This window comes from Bos mutus, chromosome 15 (genome assembly GCF_027580195.1).
Source record: "Bos mutus isolate GX-2022 chromosome 15, NWIPB_WYAK_1.1, whole genome shotgun sequence".
Taxonomy (NCBI): Eukaryota; Metazoa; Chordata; class Mammalia; order Artiodactyla; family Bovidae; genus Bos; species Bos mutus.
In genome coordinates, this window is record NC_091631.1 from 36,323,100 (window position 1) to 36,345,334 (window position 22,235).

A 22,235-nucleotide genomic window follows, 5' to 3' on the forward strand; every position below is an offset into this window, starting at 1 on the left:
AACCCCATGAACTATACAGTCCATGGAATTCTCCAGGCCAGAATACTGGAGTAGGTAGCCTTTCCCTTCTCCAGGGGATCTTCCCAACCCAGGAGTCAAACCCACGTCTCCCGCATTGCAGGTGGATTCTTCATCAGCTGAGCCACAAGGGAAGCCCAAGAACACTGGAGTAGGTAGCCTTTCCCTTCTCCAAGGGATCTTCCCAACCCAGGAATCAAACCCAGGTCTCCCGCATTGCAGATGGATTCTTTACCAATTGAGCTATCAGGGAATGAATTAATACAAAAGTTCACGTGCACACTAAGCTGGTGAGTTTCTTCAGAGCATAAAACAGTGTTTCACAACCTGGCCGCAGGTTAGAATGCTGATATCTGGACCACACTGGTCTAACTAGCCTTGGATGAGACCTGGTGTCATTTTAAACTTTTCAAGCGATGCTAATAGGCTACAAGACCTAGTAGCTATTCCATAAACAGAAATGGAATTCAGGTGGGGTGAGCTGTCTGGAAGAGCTACATTTTGTTTTTCAGGCTTACAGGCACCCAAGATTCTGGAGCAATCTGGGTAGAGAGCCAGAACTCAGTGGTGTTTGTCCTCTGCATATCCTGGCTCATATATCGGCAGCTGGTGTAGGGTTAGGGGCCGAGGAGAGGTAGGGGCCATCCAAGAGAACACAGGAAACTGCCACTCCTAAATTTTGATACTGAGCTCCTTCCCTGTCACAAAATGCTTCTGCTCTTTTGAGTCCAAACGGCAGAGAGGTTTCTCTGTGTGCTGGTCCTGATCTTCACGTATCACTGTATTTTCTCTCGCCTTCCTTTTCATAGAATCCTGAGTCCCTTCAGAGGTACTCAGTGGATGCTCAGGGCCTTTCTGCAAGGCAGACTCTTGCTACCAAACCCAGAAAGAGAGCCCAGAGAGGGGGAAATGGAAACAGTCTGCTGAAATATCTGAGTTAGCAGCCAGGCAAGGAAGAACTTGGGGCCTCGGGATTTCTGAGCAGGCCTTTACTCCAAATGACCCCACCCAAGGTCCTTAGTCCTTAACTCTTGGAAGGTTCTGCGTGTTGTTCTTCAGAAGTTCACACTTTCCCCAGGCTGTGAGTTTGAGCACAACTGTGATCAATGGGTCTTCCATCAACTACAGATCCTCAACATGCCATTGGCTAATCAAAGGGAAATAAGTGATTTTCCCCAGAAAATGTTTTTTTTTTTAAAACATACTGTAAATTACACACTAAACATAATTTTTTTCTTTTTTAAATTTTTAATTAATCTCAATTTATTGCTTCTCTCAGGATTGTGTCTCTAATGTGTCTTTTTGTGGTGCTGATGACCTAGAAAGTTGCAGAGGGGTTAGTGACTCCCAGCCCTCAATCTCTTCTCCCTGAGAGCTGCAGGCTTGGAAGGCCAAGTGGTCTAACCAGTGCTGGACCTCTCATAGCACACACAGACAGGAAGGGACAGAGTCGACATCAGGATGGGGCTCCAGGTGACATGACAAAGGTCATACCAGGCCTAAGTCCCAAATACTCTCCTTCCCCCAACACTCAAAACACAAGTTCGGCCTATACTCACTCAGTGACTTTTATGGCTTCCCCAGTGGCTCGGTCGGTAAAGAATCTGCCTGCAATACAGTAGACTGCCTGGAATGCTGGAGACAGACGCAGGTTTGATCCCTGGGTTGGGAAGATGCCCTAGAGAAGGGAATGGAAACCCACTCCAGCATTCTTGCCTGGAAAATTCCATGGACAGAGGAGCCTGGCAGGGTACAGTCCACAGGATCATGGGATCACAAGAGTTGGACGTGGTGACTAAATCACCACCACCACCATGCTCATCTCAAAGCATTTGATCAAGTGGCCATTTCCACTGCACAGCAAGGGAGCATCTGAATTAGCTGTTCCCGCAGAGGTGGGGCCTGGCTCAAACTTCTCTTGGTTAGCCAAATGGACATCAGTGGGTCAACCACATGAAGGATTGATGCCAAAGGCATCTGATGTCCTCTGAGTCCCATGATGTCCTTCTGTACCACTGCTAACATCAGCCTTCAAGTGCAAACAGACCATAAACACTTGCCTTCCAGGTGTGCCACGTCTTCTAAGACCATCCAACATTCAGCCCTATCCAACTGCTTGCTATTTTTAAATTCTGTTTTATTCCTAGCATAAGGAACCAATGTAAACAATGCTCTTTGCAGTTCCTAACTCAGAGACTGAAACTCTAACAGATGTTTTTGGTTTGTGGGATACTAGGAGGATGTTAATGGAAGGTTTCTGTTTGAATTTCTCTCTCTTTTAAGAAAAAAGAGAGGGGTCTATCTGGCTGAGCTCCAAGCACACATGTGGAATATTTATGACAAATAGTTTTACATGATTCTGGAATAGAGGTATTTACAGGATTAAAGAAATAGCTTTAAGTCAAGACCCTTTTAACACAAGACTAAAGATCTTATAAGTAACAAGTCAATGCCAGAAAGTCAGTAAGTACTAATGACAATACCCACCCACCTCCTTGGACAATGGAGGGTTTATATTATGAATGACCACATAAAAACTAAAATACTTTCCCTGGTTTTCTATTAGGAAGTATGATTTCTGGGGAGCCAGAAAACAAAAGTTTATCATCCCAGTTTTCTTTTAATGAACATGTTTTTGTCAAAGAAAAGAAAGGGGTGGGGTGCTAGAGAGGAGGTAAATGATAATTACCATTTCTATTTGTTTTTCTTACCGAGACAATTATGACCATCATGAGCCAGCGTGAAGCCATCGAAACAAGTACAGCGATAATTGCCAGGAATATTCAAACAGTCATGGACACAGCCTCCATTGAGTTCATTTTCACATTCATCAATATCTGAGGAGTAAAACAGAAGTAAGCCACACAGGCACTATTTCTTTCAGTTCAGTTCAGTTGCTCAGTCGTGTCCGACTCTTTGCAACCCCATGAATCGCAGCACGCCAGGCCTCCCTGTCCATCACCAACTCCCAGAGTTCACTCAGACTCACGTCCATCGAGTCGGTGATGCCATCCAGCCATCTCACCCTCTGTCCTCCCCTTCTCCTCCTGCCCCCAATCCCTCCCAGCATCAGAGTCTTTTCCAATGAGTCAGCTCTTCTCATGAGGTGGCCAAAGTACTGGAGTTTCAGCTTGAGCATCATTCCTTCCGAAGAATGATTTCTTTAGTGTAGAGAAATATATATTTACCTTTTAACCAGCCATCCCACTTCTAGGAATCTCCAACAACAGTAAAATTAATATACATAAGGTTATTCACTGCAGAATTTGTAATTACAAAATACTGGAAAAAACCTAAATGTCCATAACAAGTAGTTGAAGAATTAAGGTGCGTTTACTTGGTGGAATACTGTGCAGCTGTTAAAAAGAAACAATGGAAAAGATTTCTACAAACTGATTTGGAGTGATTTTTAGAATATACTAATAAGTAAAAAAAAAAATGCATAAGATTATTTGTCATATGTTATCTTCATGTAAAAAATAAGGAGATATAAATACACATAAAATTCCAACATGCTTTTTTTTTCTCAGAATTAGACAAGCTTATTTTAAAATTTACATGGAAATGCAAAAGACTCAAGAGTTAAAACAATTTTGAAAAAGGAAAACATATTTGGAGGATTTTCACTTACTATAAAGCTACAGTTATCAAGACAGTGTGTGGTACTGGCATAGAGGCAAGCAAACAGATCACTGTTACAGAATCAAGAGTCCAGAAATAAACCTTGTATTTATGGTCACTTGATTTTAGGCAAAAATGCTAAGGCAATTTATTGGGAGAAATGATAGTCTTTTTAACAAATGGTGCTGAGACAACTGGATATCCATATGCAAAAAAGACTCACTTAGGCCCTTATTTCATATCATACACAAAACTCACAAAATGCATCAGAGACCTAAATGTAAGAGCTAAAACTAGAAAACTTTTAAGAGAAAAAAATATAAAGGTTTTATGAGAAAATCTTTGAGACCTTGGGTTAGGTAAAGATTTTTTTAGATACAACATTAAATATATCCCAAAACACAAAATCCATACATTAAAAAATTAATAAATTGGACTTTGCGGAAATTTAAAACTTTTACATTTCAAAAGACATCATTAAGAAAGTAAAGAGAAGCACAAATTGATAGAAAATATTTGCCAATCACATACCTCATAAAAGACTCTTATAATTCAATAAGACAAACAACTCAATTTTAGAATGGGCAAGAGATCTGAATAGACATTTTTACCAAAGACAATACGCTGGCTCAGATGGTAAAGAATCTGTAATGCAGAAGACCTAGCTTTGATCCCTGGGTTGGGAAGATCCACTGGAGAAGGAAACAGCAACCCACTCCAGTATTCTTGCTTAGAGAATTCCATGGACAGAGGAGTCTGGTGGGCTACAATCCACGGGGTCACAAAGAGCCGGACACGACTAAGTGACTAACACTGCACTCCAACACAATAAGCATATAAAAAAGGTACATCGTTAGTTATTTGAGAAATTCAAATTACAATCACGAGATACCATTCCACACTCCCTAGACAGTTACAATAAAAAAGACAGGGACTTCTCTGCTGGTGTTGTGGATAAGAATCTGCCTGTCAATGCAGAGGACATGGGTTTGACACCTTGAAGACTTGAAGACTGTATTACATGGTAATTGTACACCTCAACTAATTTACTCGAAATCACTGATTTGTACATTACTTAGAATTGGTGAATTTTATGCTGCGTAAATTATAACTCAGTGAAGTAGTTAAAAAGAAAATACATATTCAGCTGCTTATTTGTACAAAAGAAACATAGGAAGGAGAAACCAGAAAGCACAGAGATTGGTGACCCGTGCTTGTGGGAAAAGGCGTGGAAATGAGGAATGTAAGCAGCATAGGAACGAGACAAGGGAGTAACACTTCTCTGGTTTTTGTACAGCTTTGACTCAGAACCATGGTGATGTTTTACATACACACACATCAAGCAGGCAGCAGAAGTGGGGACTGAGGGGAGATAAAAAATGGAATACAGAGAGAAACAAATGAATCCAAATGTACCATAAACGAGTAACACGACCACACTGGAGGGGATGGGGAAGGAAAGTACTAGCCTCAGTAAATTCAAAAAGTAATAAGTTGACTGGATATTGTAAGGCTGAAAACAAAGACAGTTGTATATAAATACCATACCCGAATTATTCTATCTGTTTTACCCACAGGATTATGGAGTAGCAATTCTGTATATACTTTATATGTATACTGGGACTGAACAAACATACATATATTGCAAATAATGAGAGCCAGGCTTCTCACTGTTAGAGAAAGAAGTTACAAATAAGCCAAGAGGGAGGTTAGAATAATCCTGTGATACTGCTTTGGAATCTGAAATATCCGTGTAACTCACTGTTTTTAATATATAGAGAAATGCATAGATAAAAGGAATAAAAATAGCTAAGTGTGTATGTGTGGGTTAGTATACATACATATATTTCCTAGCTCTGTCCACTGAGAGGGCCTAGGAGGAATGACATCCCAGTAACAATGAAAATATCAAGCATCCAGATCTTGGTTTCCATACACCATTTCCCAATAAAAGGAAAGCCAGGGCTCCTTGAAGAAGTGGTTGATTCCAGGGTTGCTGCTGCTGCTGCTGCTAAGTCGCTTCAGCCGTGTCCGACTCTGTGCGACCCCGTAGACGGCAGCCCACTAGGCTCCTCCGTCCCTGGGATTCTCCAGGCAAGAATACTGGAGTGGGTTGCCATTTCCTTCTCCAATGCGTGAAAGTGAAAAATGAAAGAGTCGTGCCCGACTCTTAGCGACCCCATGGACTGCAGCCTACCAGGCTCCTCCGTCCATGGGATTTTCCAGGCAAGAGTACTGCAGTGGGGTGCCATTGCCTTCTCCAGATTCTAGGGTTAGGGAGGCTAAAATATAGGTTGAAGCTGGAGCATTCTGTGGTATCAGAAAATTAGGAGTTTCTCAAAAAAGGATGGGGGCATGTCAACAGGACACAGGAGACATGTGAAGGAGCTCCTGATGGCTACAGTTGGAACAACTTGAGCCAAAAATAAACAACTATATAATTAAATAAATACCTGTGAGTCCATACTGGCATAACATACATAAACACATAAATCAATGCTTAAATAAATGAGAAATGAGGACAGAGCTTCCTTAGAGAAACCCTATTAATAGACGTGCAAGGAACAAGAGAAATACAAAACCACCAAGAGGCACACTTCACAGTGACAACTGATGCCGGCAAGATCCACGGTGAGGCGCTGAAATCAGCGGACAGAAATGTGAGAACAAACAGGATATCAGCATGGGCCAGAAGTATCTGCCTCAAGATATAGCTCTGTTGAAACGGGGGGAAAAAAGAAACTCTGAAGTGGAGAAACACAGAATATATCATTTTGACCAGGTGATCAAGATTAACATCACCTGTAATGGGACATGGTGGCATCGTGTGCCCCAGCTGTGATGCACTGAAAAGCACACGAAAATACTTCTGTAGCAGCCTTTGCCAAAAGTTTCACTTTTGTATTATCACAAATGCAGAACAAGAAAACACAGGACATTCTCTTATTGTGTCTGTCCCTACCATCTCACTTTTTATCATGTGGAAACATAACACCAACAAAAGAACTGAACAGTACTCATCTACGTGTCATTGTCAAGAAAGACCAGGAAAGACTGAGGAGCTGTCACACAGGGGGAGGAGGAGACAACAGTTAAGTGTACTGTGGGACTTTGAGCCGGATTCTGGAAGGGAAAAAATAGAACATTAGGAAAAAACTGGTGACATTTGAGTTAGTCTATATGGTTAACAATATTGTGCCAATGTTAATTTCCTGGTTTTAATACGCTCCTGCAGTTATGTAAGTTGCTAACACTAGGGTAAAATAAGTAGTAGACATATGTAAATAATTCTGCACTATTTTTGCAAATTTTCTGAAGTCTAAAATTAGTTCAAAATAAAAAGTTAAAAAAAAAAAATTACAAAGGCCAAGTCTAGATTCATCCCTAGATGATTCAGTTCCTTAAACTGAGAAATAAGGACCATATAATGAGTACTGACCACTGAAACATCCCTCTCTAAAGTCTGGGATATAAGCAAAGATCATGAAGAACATAACATCTTTCACCTAAAGTCACTTCTGAAGCACATTATTTTAAAAATACTCAGGTCCCATTCTTTCATTTTTCTAACGTTTTGGCAGAAGAAATTTGTGGAGGAGAAAATTTTGTTCGCTCTGAGCAAACCCGTTCCCATCCTTGAACTTTTTTTTTTTTTTTTGATTTTTAATTTTATTTTATTTTTAAACCCCATCCTTGAACTTAAATAGGGCCAAGTGACTCTGGTGATAATCACAGCACAAATGTGGTTGTGTTGTGATGATCACAAATGTTGTTGTGTTGTGATTATCACAAATGTTGTTGTGTTGTGATTATCACAAATACACAGATGGGACCCAAGAGGCTTAAAAACTAATAAGCTAGAAAGTACACATGAAGGAGTTACATCTTTGAATATCTGTATCTTTGAGTCTTTGCAATCCTCATTTTCTTTCCTTTCCCTTCTTGGAAGAAAGTTTCCACTTATGGATCCCCATGCCAAGAAATCCAAACTAAACAGGGAGAGCCTTACTTGCTGGGTTTATAAATACTACAAGTATTCAAAAGATCAGATCCTCCTAGGGTTTGGGTTGAAAATGACAGCACAAAGAATACATGCCCCCTGTTAACAACGAGCACTGTAGAGAGAGGAAGAGGAGGACCTTTACTTTTCTATTTCACACATTTTTGTATTGTTTTGTATTGATTTTTATAAAAATAATCACAAATTATTTTGAAAACCAATTTAAAGGTATAAGAGCAGCAATGCCGATCTTTAATTCTTTTAAACTAAATAGCAAACTTTTAACTCTAAACTGTTAGTAATTCAATTTCAATTGTGATAAGCAAAACTCAACAGCTAAGAATCACCAAACTCTTGCCACTTGTCATTCAATATCATTTACTAAATATGTACTTTATTCAAAAGAAACCATGGCATGGTTTCTACCCCCAGAAAGCATACAGTGATTGGAAGTCACAGTGAAAAAGTGAACATTTTTATCCCCAAGCAGGATATGAACATATGTGAATTCCAGTACTATACATAGAATATTTAATACAGTGAGGATGTGGTATGGAGGAATTGACAAAGAAATGTTTCAGACAGAGGTAGTCTTTTGGCCTCCCATGATGTAGGGCAGATAGAGAGAGATGGCCGTCTATCTCCAGGAAAAGATGAGCTTGAAGAAACAGAAGGTTGGATGGTCCACCAACCCCACTTGCTATGAACCTGACCAGGAGCACATCTTCTCTGATGCGAGAACTGAGAGTTTTGTTCCTCATGCACAGAGGAGATTGTAAATAATAGGACTTCACACTCAACCAAAGAGGGACACCAGGAGCTGAGTGAACAGGAGAGATATGAGGCCAGCAACAGAGCTGGAGTTTTATCTAACATTCTTTCACCTGCAGGCTAATTGTGTGAGCATGCCCACAATCCCTTTCCCAATTCCCTTGAGCCCCATGCCCTCATCAGTAACATGAGAGACAGGATTGGCTCAGAGCTCCCAGAAGAGCCCTGCCAGCTCCAACATGCTACAACTTCCATTCCCTGGAGCAGCCTGCTCCTACAAGAGTCCACTCTATGGCCAGTTCCCAACTTCAGAATTCCTGACACGAGCTAATCCCCAGTGGCCCAGAACACAATATAGTGGAGTCCAGCCTTCAGGCTCCCAAATCTGGAGCTCTAAGGGCTTAAAACATCCCTCCACATACACTTTTCCAGGGCTGGGGCAAACCTGCAGCTCCAAATGAGGCAGCCTCCTGGTGCAGCTGGCAGGTCACAACGCCAAACCGCCCGAAGTCATGGACAAGATGGAGTCACTACAGCTGCAGGGGAGGGCGGAACTCTGGCACTCAGACTCCAGAGTGAGAATACACGCTGCCCCAGGGAGGTGAAGGATCAGCCCTGCTCTGGCAGGCATGGCTGTCTGATCAACACAGCTGTTCACTTTCTGCCCCCAAACTGAGTGGGACCGAAAGACACTACTAAAGCACCACTTTTCCTTTGCAGAAGATAGACAAAAGGGCATTTCAGAGCCAGAGGCAGATGAAGCTATGATCAGCTCTGGGGAAAACCTGATGTTCCCAGTTTTTTAAGGATCTGAAATACATTTCAGAGAATGGGTGATGTGACCCAGGGTTGGGGTGGGAGCGTGGGAGTAGAAGCATTTCTACCAACACGAGTGGCCACTACAAGTGCTGAGGAGGTGGAGGGCTTCCCCTGGTGGCCCACACACTACTGGTTACCAGGTCACTTACCCTCACACTGCCTGCCCTCCCCTTGGTAGCCAGGCCTGCAGGAGCACTTGTAGGAGGTGGGTGTGTTCTCACACAGGGCATTGATATGGCAGTCATCTAGCCCCTGGGCACACTCGTCCACATCTGCAAAAGAGTACAGCAGCTCCTAGGGTGTCTCCCTAGATGACCTGGCCTGGTCCCTCTCTGGCATCATCTCCCACCAGCCCACCCTACCTCACATCTCACCATCTTGGAAGTCCCGGGATTGACATATGATTTCCAGGACCCTGTTTCCAGGCACAGACTGTTCACTGTGACTGGGATGCCCTCTCTACACAGCTCAGACCCACCTCCCCTAGGGAGTGTGCCAGGAGCCCAGAGTGCAGGTGAGATGCCCTCCCCAGGATGTGCTTGCATATCACACTGTCACTGCTTTCCTGCCTGTCTTGCCATCTAGACAGTTGATTACAGATTGGGTCTGCGTCCCTGAGGCCACGCACAGTGCCTGGCACATGAGCAGGCGATGGTAAAGGCCTACTGAAGGAAAGACCAAGTTGGCAAAGATGATCTGAGAAACCGAGCAGGGTCTGTCAGCTTTCTCAGGGTTTGCGATATGGGGGGACAGCTCGCCCTGGGCTCTGATCACAGCACCCTGAGCCCTCCAACCAGGCAAAGCGGGAGTGGTGCCCCCATCCGCAGCCCCTCACCGCTGCCCACCCTCTCAACCTGGAAAGCCGCCTGGGCAGAAGTATTTGCTTGGCTGATATCCCTCTAGCATGTGAACTAAAAACAAACGTTTTGAAAGTATTGCAAGGCCAGTTAGTGCAGAACGGGGTTCCCCGATTCTCCAACAGCAGCTGTTCCACGGATAGAAACATTCCCGAAGCCCATCGGAGAACTTCCCGGCCCCGACCTCACTCTGGACTGCGGCCAGAGCCCTCAGTTTCCCCGTCTCCGCAGAGGAGACTCCCAAGCCCTGCTCCCCGAGCTCCGCCCGCGCGAGTCTGACCAGCAGGCGCTCCACGCAGACCAGAGCGGGAACTGTCATCAGCCCCGGGGACAGGCCCGGCCGCGCACTCAGGCCCCGGCCTCTAACCCGCGCGGTGACGGCGCTTCGGCCTGTCTGGCGGCTGGGGCCCCACGGAAGCAGGGGCCACGCGGAGCCCCGCATCCGAGCCGCGTTCCCGCTCTTCCCAAGCGCCCCTCACCCCCCGCCAGGGGACCCGGACCCTTCCTGGCACCCGTCCCGCCCGGCGTGCCAGGTGCGTCCCCGCGGCCAGACACTCACCCTCCGGCGGCCCCTCTGCGCGGCCCCGATAGGGCGGGACTGCCGCCGTCAGCAGCAGCAGCAGCAGCAGCAGCAGCGCCGGGGCAGCCCTAGGGCAGCCGCGGCCCGCGACCCCCATGGCAGGCGCGGCGGCTGCGGGCAGAGGCAGGGGAGCGCGGGCGGCGAGCGCGGCGGCGGCTCCGGGAGGTGTGTGCGGGCGCTCTGCCCGCCGCGCTCTGACACCCCTGGCCTGGCCCCGCCCGGCCCCCGAGCCCCGGCCTCATTTTCACACGGTCCTCCCCGGGCCGCCCCTCCCGGCCCCCTCCCTTCTTCCTCGCGGTCCGGGCGGAGGGGGCGCGGCCGCAGTGGCCGGAGGGCGGCTGTCAGCGGGGCGGGGGCGGGCCCCGAGTCCCCAGCGCAGGCTCCCCCGCCCCAAACCCGCCGCTCCCGCACCGCCACCGCGCTCCGCCCGTTCGCGGTGTCCTCCAACTTGACCCGGTCCCTCTTGTGAGGACAAGCAGCACTTTGGGGCTGAAATATTCGGACACGGGGCACCCGGAAAGTGTCCTGTGTATCTCAGAGTCCTATAGTCCCCAAACCCCGACGCCACCTATGGGACTTGACCTTCTCTCCGCTTACGAGGGGAGTGTGGATGGAATGAAAGTGATCCCGCGTCCTTCGGAGCCTCAGAAGAGCTCCCTGGAGAGTGGGACCCTAGCTTCTCTGCTCACCTCAGCAGGCACTCCGTCTACACCCTTCTCGGTTCTGCCCAACCCAGGCCTTCTCTGATCCCCTGGCCTAAAGTCCTGGATGACAGTGGCCCACTTGTTCCCCACCCCGCAACACACACACACACTGCTGAGACTGTCGGTCTCTGGCACAATGCTGGGCCCAGAATCATAACAGAAAATGTTCATTTCATTGAAAACTGGTTAAATGTATTTTTGGAGCCTAAAGTGAAGGGAAAGGGGGACCAGAAGGTCAAGGATGAGCCACCAGGAACAAGAGACAGCCCAACAGTGGTATGTAGGACCACCTGAGCTAATAAACATCAGGTCTGGTCAGCTGCATGTACAAGGCAGTACTTGTCAGCTGCATGTACAAGGCAGTACTTGTCACCTGGCCCTCCAAGCAAGACAACACAAGACAACACAAGGTCCTTACAAGAGAACACACCTGCACAGGGCCCTCCCACACCGTCCTAGGCACAGGAGACTGGAGCTCATGATGAGCGGCATCAGCATGGCTCCAGGAGCAAAGGTAACGGCAATTCCCAGATGCAACAAAACACCATACTCAGGGATTTCAATGTTCTTTGAGCTTTTCTGTATTTATTAAATTTTATCCCATGAATATACACGAACATACGTATGTATGTCTGTGTGTGTGTGTGTGTGTGTGTGTATACATATTCATTCCTTTGATAATCAGAAAAAACACAAACATCACAAAAATCCCCACTTAGCTCTGGCACAAAAACATGTCTCCCCGGCTCAGCACCTCTCCTCCACTGCCTCTGCCCCGCCCACCCCCACCACTCCCAGGATGAGACTGCCTCTTCACCTCTTCCTTCCTAGTTCCTAGAGCTGCTGTCCAATGGAGAATCGGAGAAAATAACTTTTCTGTGGTTGTTTTTCTTTTGACCTTTTTATCCCCAGCTAAGGCAAGCAGGTTGCATCCCTTCTTCTCTCTTTCCCCCATCCCTCCCACCCGCTTTTGTTTGAGTGAGTGAGACACTCACTCAGCTATTTCTAGTCATAAGGGTGGTTTTTTACACATTTGTAAATCTTCACTTAGTGAAACATTCTCTCCGCCTTTGTCTTTGTGTCCTTAACGATAGCCATAAATTACCGCCTTCTTTTTCTCTCCAGCTGCATCAGGCTTCATTGCTTTTGAAATGATCAAAGTTATCTTCTTTGAAATCCAACTAGAAACTGCCCATTGTGTGGCACAGACGTCGTTAGCTGCAGTCAAAGCATGTAAATACATAAAGCTGCCCATTAAACTCTATGGGAGCCTCCTCCAGTCCTTGTGCCTGGTAAGAAATAAGACGCACTGTTCTTTCCCTTCCCCATTTCCCCAAGTTTATATGTCAGTAAGAATACAAATTAATTATAAGACCCAGTGCTTCTTTGCCTAAGAGAGTCAGTTTTCCCTCATGTTTCCTGGAAAAGTTTACCACTGGCCCAGATCTCCAAAAATGTTGTGAATCCTATTTTGTTTGCCCAAACTTCCATACAAACGTTCTTTCAGCTGGTTGGCTCCCAGATGCCTGGGCAACCTTTCTGACGCTTCAGATTAAAGTCAATATGGTTTACAACTGGGAATTTCCATAGGGGAAAGGCTTCAGGGGAAATTGGTGCTCAAATGTCAATGTTTCCAGTGTTCCAACACCAAGGGGGACTTGGTGGGCCCTGAGGTAGCTGCTGTCTGCCCTCCATTGTCTCACTGAGGTCCCCACACTGTCTGTGGACTGAGGCTGTACCTCCCTCTCACCTCCCTCAGGCTAAGAGTCTGTGAACCAGACCGGAGGGGAGAGAGAACCCAGCCAGCCTTGTCTCACTGGTGTGGGCTTCTGGAAGTAAGAAGACTGTGGAAGCAAAAACTGTGAGTGCCCCTGAACTGCATATGGCTGAGGTAAACTCTGCATTCGCTGGACACCTTTCAATGCTCACTTTTTTTACTCTTCAGCAGCTTTTGGAAACTCCTTTTAGAAATTCTCCTTCCCTTGGGTTTTCGTGGCAGCAGGCAAGCTCCTGATCTTCCAGCCTCTGAGGAATTACCTTCTCAGTCATCTTTTTGAGATCCCCTTTCAACACCCTCTCCCCGGTGGTTCGTTCATTCACTTGTTTCTATAATAAAAATCTCCCTTTAGCTTCAGTTCTGTGCATTGTCTCCAGCTGTCTACTGGATACCTGCACCTTGATCACTTACAGGTCCCTCAGATTCAAGATGTTCAAATCGGAGTTCATCTTCTTCCTCAAACCTGCTCCTTATCAAGTGTTTCCTCTTGATAGCACTTGATAGAAGGCACTGTCATTCTGCCGACACTAGGTCAGAGACCTGTCAGTCACACCAGAGTCCACTTTCTTTCTTCCCACAACATACAAAATACAAACCCTCATGTCAACCCAACCTTCTTATCATCTCTCAAAACCATCCTCTTCCTTCATGCAAGCTTCCGGAGCTCAGGACCTCATCATCCCTCACTTGGTCTGTTGTTCCTAGTCTGCGGTTCTTTATTGATCTCCCTGTTTAGAATTTTACCTTCAGTGCATCTTCACAGTGGCTGTGGGAGTAAAATATAAATTTTGTCACACCAATCCCAGTCTCTCTCAGGCTAAAGTCCAAACTCGCTTGATTCAATCACTCTGAAAAACATTTGTGTGGTATCTACTCAAGCAAAACATGACTACCTGCTTTTAGGTTCATACCCAAGAGAAATGAGTGTTTACTCAAAAAAACACATACAATAATGTTCATAATGACTGTATTCACACTAGCGCAAAACTAGAAATAACTCAAATCTCCATTAAAGAGAGGATGCATAAACAAATTGTGAGATATTCATTCAGTGGAATACTGTAGGGCAATAAAATGAACAAACTCTAACACATTCAAAGACACAGAGGCATCTCATGATTATTTATATTAAGTGAAAGAAGCCAAATACAAAAGGGTGCGTATTGTACGATTCCACTTCTATGAAGGTTAAGAATAGATAGAACTAATGAATTGTGATAGAGGCCAGGATAGTAATTCCCTCTGGGAATGGGTGTTGACTGGGAAGAAGCATGAAGGAACTTTCTGGAACACTAGAAATGCTTTAGATCTTGATCTGGGTGATGGATGTACACATATGTAAAAATTCACTGAGACTCTGGCTTATACTTAAAACACTTTATGCACCTTATTGTATGTGTTTTACCTCAAAAAGTAAGTTAAAACAAGAACTGCCTAGCCAAAGAGCTTTGTGGTCTGCCTGGCACCCTCTGCCCTTCCAACTTCTCTCCTACCCACAAGTTATGCTCCAGCGACACTGAACTACTTGTATCAGGAGTTTGTCATTTCCCACCTCATATATCTTTTCTTTTGCTCACACTCTTCCCTTTGCCTAAAAGACACAAAGTGGGTCTCAATAAATAAAATGCAATGTCTTGATTAACAAATGATACTGTACCCCAGGGGAAAGGTGTTTGCTGAGATGTCCCCCAGACAGCAATGAAATATGGATGAAAGTACTAGAGTCTGCAGGTTAGCAGGTCCTGAGAACTAACCCAGAAAAGAAAACCCATCAGCTCTCATACACACGTTCATTTCTCCTCCATGGATGGCTTTCACATCTCCTGAAAAACCTTTCCAGTATGTTTGATCTGGACTCATCTCCATTTGATCTTTTGTCTCTCGCAACAGATGTTTTCCCCTGCCCCAGACAGCCCCTGTTCCTCGGAGGGAAGCTGCCCCACCTTCAACTTCAGGCTCAGGAGATGGTTTGAGAAGATCAGTACTTTCATTCCATGCCCCGCGGCAATCATTGGTTCAGGGATAAACACATGACGGTGTTCCAATCAGAAGCCATTTCAGTCTCTTTGCTTGAAAGGTTGGAATGGAAGAGTCCTCTTTTCTTGCTATGATATGGGTGTGGTGAGTGAGAGACTGTGGCAGCCATCTTGATACCAACCCAAAGAGGATAAGTCAAGAGGAACACTGACGCCAACCCACAGGTACACCCCACCTCAGGATCTCCAGGTATGTGTGCCAGTACACTTCTTCTTGTTGTTAGTTTTATTTGTTTATTTTTGGCTGTGCCAGGTCTCTGCTGCTGTGCGGGCTTTCTCTAGCTGTGGAGAGGAAGGGCTACTCTCTGGCTGCGGTGCACTGGCTTCTCATTGCAGTGTCGTCTCTTCTCGCAGAACATGGGCTCTAGGGCACTCTGGCCTCAGTAGCGGCAGCATGTAGGCTCAGTAGTTGCGGCTCCTGGGCTCCAAAGCACAGGCTCAGTAGCTGTGGCGTGCAGGCTTCGTTGCTCCACAGCAAGTGGGGTCCTCTGGATCCGGGATCAAACCCTTGTCTCCTGCATTGGCAGATGGAGTCACCAGGTAAGCCCCTTCCTTATTGTTTGAATTGGTTTTTAAAGTTATTCTTTATTTTTTAAATTGTAAAAAATATATAACATAACATTTACAATTTGAACCATTTTAAAGTACACAGTTTAATGGCATTGAGTATATTTACACTGTTGTGCAACCATCACTACCATCCAGATCTTTTCTCATCTTGCAAAACTGACACTCTGTACTCATTCAACAGTAATTATTCACTCCTACACCCAGCCCCAGTTCCTGGCAACCATCGTTCTACTTTCTGTTTCTATGGATTTGACTACTCCAATCAAGATTGCAGGGAGAAATATCAATAACCTCAGATATGCAGATGACACCACCCTTATGGCAGAAAGCGAAGAACTAAAGAGCCTCTTGATGAAAGTGAAAGAGGAGAGTGAAAAAGTTGGCTTAAAGCTCAACATTCAGGAAACTAAGATCATGGCTTCTGGTCCCTTCACTTCATGGCAAATAGATGGGGAAACAGTGGAAACAGTGGCAGGCTTTATTTTGGGGGGCTCCAATATCGCTGCAGATGGTGACTGCAGTCATGAAATTAAAAGACGCTTATTCCTTGGAAGGAAAGTTATAACCAACCTAGACAGCATATTAAAAAGCAGAGACATTACTTTGTTAACAAAGGTCCGTCTAGTTAAGGCTATGGTTTTTCGAGTAGTCATGTATGGATGTGAGAGTTGGACTATAAAGAAAGCTGAGCACTGAAGAATTGATGCTTTTGAACTGTGGTGCTGGTGAAGACTCTTAAGAGTCCCTTGGACTGTAAGGAGATCCAACCAGTCCATCCTAAAGGAAATCAGTCCTGAATATTCATTGGAAGGACTGATGTTGAAGTTAAAACTCCAATACTTTGGCCACCTGATGCAAAGAACTGACTCACTGGAAAAGACCCTGATCTGGGAAAATATTGAAGGCAGGAGGAGAAGGGGACGACAGAGGAAGAGATGGTTGGATGGCATCACCAACTCGATGGACATGAGTTTGAATAAACTCCAGGAGTTGGTGATGGACAGGGAGGCCTGGCATGCTGCAGTCCATGGGGTTGCAAAGAATCAGACATAACTTAGTGAATGAAATGAACTGAACTGAAGTACCTCATATTAATAAAATCATACAGTGTTAGTGACTGTCTTATTTCATGTAACATAAATACTAAGGCTGAATAGTATTCTATTGTATGTGTATACCACACTTTGCTTATCTATTCATCTGTCAATTAACACTTGGGTTGCTTCTGTTTTGGGGCTATTTTAATAATATAGCGGTGAATGTGGGTATACAAATATCTATTTGTGTGCTTGCTTTCAATACTTTTGAGTGGATATTCATAAGTGGAATTGCTGGATCATATGATGTTTCTCTTTTTAATTTTTTTAGGAACCACAATACTAATGACCATAGCAGCTAAACCATTTTACATTCCTACCAGCAACGCACAAGGGATTCCAGTTTCTCCACATCCTCACCAAAACTTACTTTCTGTTTTGTGTTGTTTTAAACAATAGCCATCGTAATGAATGTGAAGCAGTAGCTCATTGAAGTTTTTTGAATTGGATTTTCTGTTATTTACAGGCAAAAAAATATTCCTATTCAGTTCCAGATAAGCTTCCATTAGGAAACTTGGCTGGCTAGAAGGTGACCCTGTGAGTAAGATGGGAGAAAGACAGTGGGGTAGGGTTGAATCCTCTTGGGAGCCCAAGTAGCAAATGATTGTTTTATTCACAAAGTTGATGCTATCTTGGTCTAAATACCAGGACTCTGTTTCTTCAATGGCTCTGAAAACTTCATCAACATTCTCTTTCACTTACAGAGGATTAAAAATTCTTCCAATAAATTTTTCCTTAAAAATGGTAATATTTGGTACTTCTTTAATGGTCCAGTGGCTAAGACTCATACTCCCAAGCCTGGGGGCCTGGGGTTGATCCCTGGTTGGGGAACTGGATCCCACATACTGCAACTAAGACCTGGAACAGCCAAGTAAATAAATAATTTTTTTAAGTGATAGTAGTTAACATTTAAGTGAATACTAAATGTCAGATACTAACTACTTCACATGCATCAGCTCATTTAATACTCATAGAAACTACGAAGTAGATATCATCATTATCCTTATTCCACAGATAAAGGAAATGAAGCAAAGAGAGGTTCAGTAGTTTGCTAGGGGGTGACAGAACAGGCATCAGTGCCAAGATATCTGGCATCAGATCTTCCTTCCTAACCACTGCCCCGTGCAGCCTGAATGTGCACCAGGTGCTGTGCTAGGCACAATGGGAGATACAGTGATGAATGAGAGGCAAGGCCTGCCCTCAAAGAGCTTACCGTCCAACAGAAAAGAGACATCATGAGTGTTCATCCTCAACACTTCTGTCAAAATCTAAACATGATCATTCTTTTTAAAAATATATTTATTTATTTATCTACATGTTTATTTGTCCTTGCTGGGTCTTAGTTTTGGTGCTCAGGATCTTTGATCTTCACTGCGGTATATGGGATTTTGTTTTGGCTTGTGAATTCTTAGTTGTGGCATGCAGGATCTAGTTCCCCAACCAGGGATCGAACCCAGGGCTCTGCATTGGGAGCACAGTCTTAGCCACTGGATCACCAGGGAAATCCCTAAGATAATTCTTACTTAAAAACCTCTGATGCTCCTCTGCCTGCATTAGTTGTACCATAGACCAAACACGTGGGCAGAACCAGCTCATAATTTGCAGTTGTTGTTTTCGTTCACATTTCCTATAATTTGTGAGGGTCATTTAAGAAACCAAAAGTGGCTTCATGATTTGTGTACAATTCAAAATACATGTTTATATATCCATTGCTATATCTTTAATTACAAGGAAAATTAATTTTGAAAGTGTCTTCCTTGTTAATAATTGGTTGAGCAGAAGCCTCATATGTAAAAATTGTTCTTTTTTATCTGGTGGAATGATTTTTATATTTGATTTCTATTTCTAGGCTTGTGACCATTTGCCTCACAATGTTGTCATAGTTTTAAAAACCAGAGACTCTGAACTCCTCAAAGAATTCTAACTCCCTGCTATGTTTGACTGCCACGTGCATGTGTTTGCTTTTCCTTCGTAATAATTTACTGACAGTTTACTGCCTGAGTGTTGGCAATTCCTGTCCCAGTGCTCAGGCCGGAGTTAATAACTGTGCGGACATGCTCCGTGGATGGACAGAGTCTTAGTAGTGCCCCATACAGAGACCCTGCTCTCTTCTTGCGGCTGCCACAGCTCAGCTGCCAGTACGGGTCTTGTATTAGGATATGAACTAGTTTTATTATTTTCATAGTAGGGAAGCCACAGATACTATCTAAAGAAATGGATGATGAAGGATATCATAAAAGGTTGTAATTATAAAGGCAACTTATAAGAAGAAAATCCAAGATTTCTAAACATCAGAAGAGCCATGCATACAAAACTGGCTTCAGAAGAGAGAGAAATGGTAGAAACCAATTTGTATGGGAAAAAAGAGGAGTTGTCAAAGAGCTACCCTACCTCTTAACAAAGTGGCAGGACCAACCAGATAATTTGACAGAAAAAATTCTAACAAAGAATTCGTTGTTTTAAACAACAAATTATTCCAATTTTTTTTATTGTTCCAAAGCATAGAAAAAGAGGTCAAATTCTTTCTATGAAGGAAGTATATCACTAATACCCAAGCTTCATAATATTGTACACAAAAAAGAAAACTATAGATCAATATTATTTATTACCATGAATTAACCTCTATAAACAAAAAATTAGCAGTCAAAATTCAACATCATAAATAAGTGGGATACATTTCAGGATGCAAGGATGGTTTAATATTATGAGATCTATTTACATAATTAATCTTATAAGTAGATTTGAGGACTAAGATCAGATGATCATCTTCATAGATTGTAAAGGGATTTTAAACAACAAACATCCTCGATTTAAAAAAAAAATTAATAACATACGAATAGATACTTCTTAAACATGAGGAAAAAAATCTATCCCAATTCAAAAGCCAACATCAGACTTAACGGTGAAATACCGGAAGCATTTCCAATGAACTCTGCAACAAGACAAAGATGATCATTTCAATTTACTATAGCTTACAGAATATAATGGTCAAATCAAGTAGACAACCATAAATTAGAGGCATAAGAATTGGAAGAGAAGAAATATGGCAGGTGATATCGTTGGATATCTGAAAAACTGAAAAAAATCAACTGAAAAACTACTAACAAGCAGTAAGGGAATACAATAAACTAGTAGGGAACAAAATTAATGTGTAGAAATCAAGTTTTCTCAATATAAATGAGGTGATGGAAGAAAAGACTATTTACAATTGCAACAACAACAAAAAATTAAATACCTGAAAATAAAGACAATAAGAAATACTCAAGTTCTATGTAAAGAAACAATTTTAAAACACTATCCAAAAGAAAACTTGAACAAGTAGAAATATTACATGCTCTTGGACAGGAATATGAAACATCATAAAAATGTCAGTTCTCCATAACTTAATTCAAAATTTTAATGTGTTCTTTTAGGCTTTTAAAAAATTAGATAAGTTGATTCTAAAGTCTATATAGAACAAGAAAGGAGCAAGAACAGTGATAAAAAGTGTGAAAAGGAAGAGCCACGGCAGGGAAGGAAGATCAGCAGTACCAGGACTAGTAAAAGATCTCATCAAATCTCAGCAATCAGCACAGTGTAATGCTGGCTTATACAAAGACAGACAGGCAGAAATAGTCACAAAATCATACATAGACACAATGTAATAAAGCTGACATTCAAATCACTGGAAAAAATATGGACCACTAAATAAATGGTATTGGGACAAATGGGTAGCCACTTAAGACAAATGAAGTTGAATCCATTCCTCATGCCTCACTGAGTTAACTTCAAAAGAATACAAAATTAAACTTTTGGGGAATTCCTGATGGCCTAGTTAGGATTCTGGGCTTTCACTGCCGTGGCCTGGGTTTAATCCCTGGTTGGGGAACTGAGATACAGCAAGACATGTGGCCAAAAAAAAAAAAAAAAAGTTAACTTTTAAAAAACCTCAACAGTTTTAAAAGAAAAATGGGAAAATACCTTTCATCTTATAGTAAGGAAAGTCTTTTTGTCACCCCAAACCCTGAAGCCATAAACAATTAATAAGATCAACCAAAAAAAAAAATACTCTGATGTTTAACATTATAAGCAAAGTTAAAGAATAAATAAGAAACTGGGAGAAATGTTTTCATATTAGATCACAAAAGAATAATCTCTTTCATATGTAAAGAGCCCTTAGGTGTCAATAAGTAAAGACCAGTTACACAATAGAAAAATGGCCAATTAAAAAAATGTAAATAAATCTTAAACATATTGCACAAAAAATCCAAAGTTTGACAACAACATTCTCATGGCAAGTCTAGGGAAACAGGCACTTTAAAAGTTAGTGATGAGGGTATACACTGACATAAGCTCTACAAAAAGCAGTCTTAAAATATCTATTTAAATTAAATAAACAGTTAATCAATCTGGTTTCGGTATTGACCATCTGGTGATGTCCATGTTTAGAGTCTTATCTTGTGCTGTTCAAAGAGGGTGTTTGCTATGACCAGTGCATTCTCTTGGCAAAACTCTGTTAGCCTTTGACCTGCTTCATTCTGTACTGTATACCTTCTTCATTCTGTACCTGCCTCTTGAGAAATCTGTATGCAGATCTGGAAGCAACAGTTAAAACTGGACATGGAACAACAGACTGGTTCCAAATAGGGAAAGGAGTATGTCAAGGCTGTATATTGTCACCCTGCTTACTTAACTTATATGCAGAGTACATCATGAGAAATGCTGGGCTGGATGAAGCACAAGCTGGAATCAAGATTGCTGGGAGAAATATCAATAACTTCAGATACGCAGACGACACCACCCTTACAGCAGAAAGCTAAGAAGAACTAGAGAGCTTCTTCATGCAAGTGAAAGAGGAGAGTGAAAAAGTTGGCTTAAAACTCACATTCAGAAAACTAAGATCATGGCATCTGGTCCCATCACTTCATGGCAAATAGATGGGGAAACAGTGCAAACAGTGTCAGACTTTATTTTGGGGGGCTCCAAAATCACTGCAGATGGTGATTGCAGCCATGAAATTAAAAGACACTTACTCCTTGGAAGAAAAGTTATGACCAATCTAGACAGCATATTAAAAAGCCGAGACATTACTTTGCCAATAAAGATCCATCTAGTCAAAGCTATGGTTTTTCTAGTAGTCATGTATGGATGTGAGAGTTGGACTATAAAGAAAGCTGAGCACTGAAGAATTGATGCTTTTAAACTGTGGTGTTGGAGAAGACTCTTGAGAGTCCCTTGGACTGCAAGGAGATCCAATGAGTCCATCCTAAAGGAAATCAGTACTGAATATTCATTGGAAGGACTGATGCTGAAGCTGAAACTCCAATACTTTGGCCACCTGATGCAAAGAACTGACTCATTAGAAAAGACCCTGATCTGGGAAAGATTGAAGGCAGGAGAAGGGGA

At 43.1% G+C, this 22,235-nt stretch overlaps 1 protein-coding gene across 5 annotated transcripts in view; it reads right to left on the minus strand.

Moving 5' to 3' along the window:
* The window catches only part of SCUBE2 (signal peptide, CUB domain and EGF like domain containing 2), a 75,274-nt gene extending 64,305 nt beyond the window's left edge, over nucleotides 1–10,969 (minus strand). For 2 of the 5 annotated variants that reach the window (XM_070383899.1, XM_070383898.1), the window contains exons 1-3: nucleotides 10,646–10,966; nucleotides 9,379–9,501; nucleotides 2,730–2,855 (exon numbers count right to left, since the gene is read on the minus strand). In XM_070383899.1, coding sequence (XP_070240000.1) covers nucleotides 2,730–2,855; nucleotides 9,379–9,501; nucleotides 10,646–10,763 — 367 coding nt within the window. In that variant the 5' untranslated portion in view covers nucleotides 10,764–10,966. Of the gene's footprint in view, nucleotides 1–2,729; nucleotides 2,856–9,378; nucleotides 9,502–10,645 lie in introns of all 5 variants that reach the window. The other 3 variants (XM_070383901.1, XM_070383902.1, XM_070383900.1) reach the window with 3 other exon arrangements.
* Nucleotides 10,970–22,235: the final 11,266 nt, after the last annotated feature.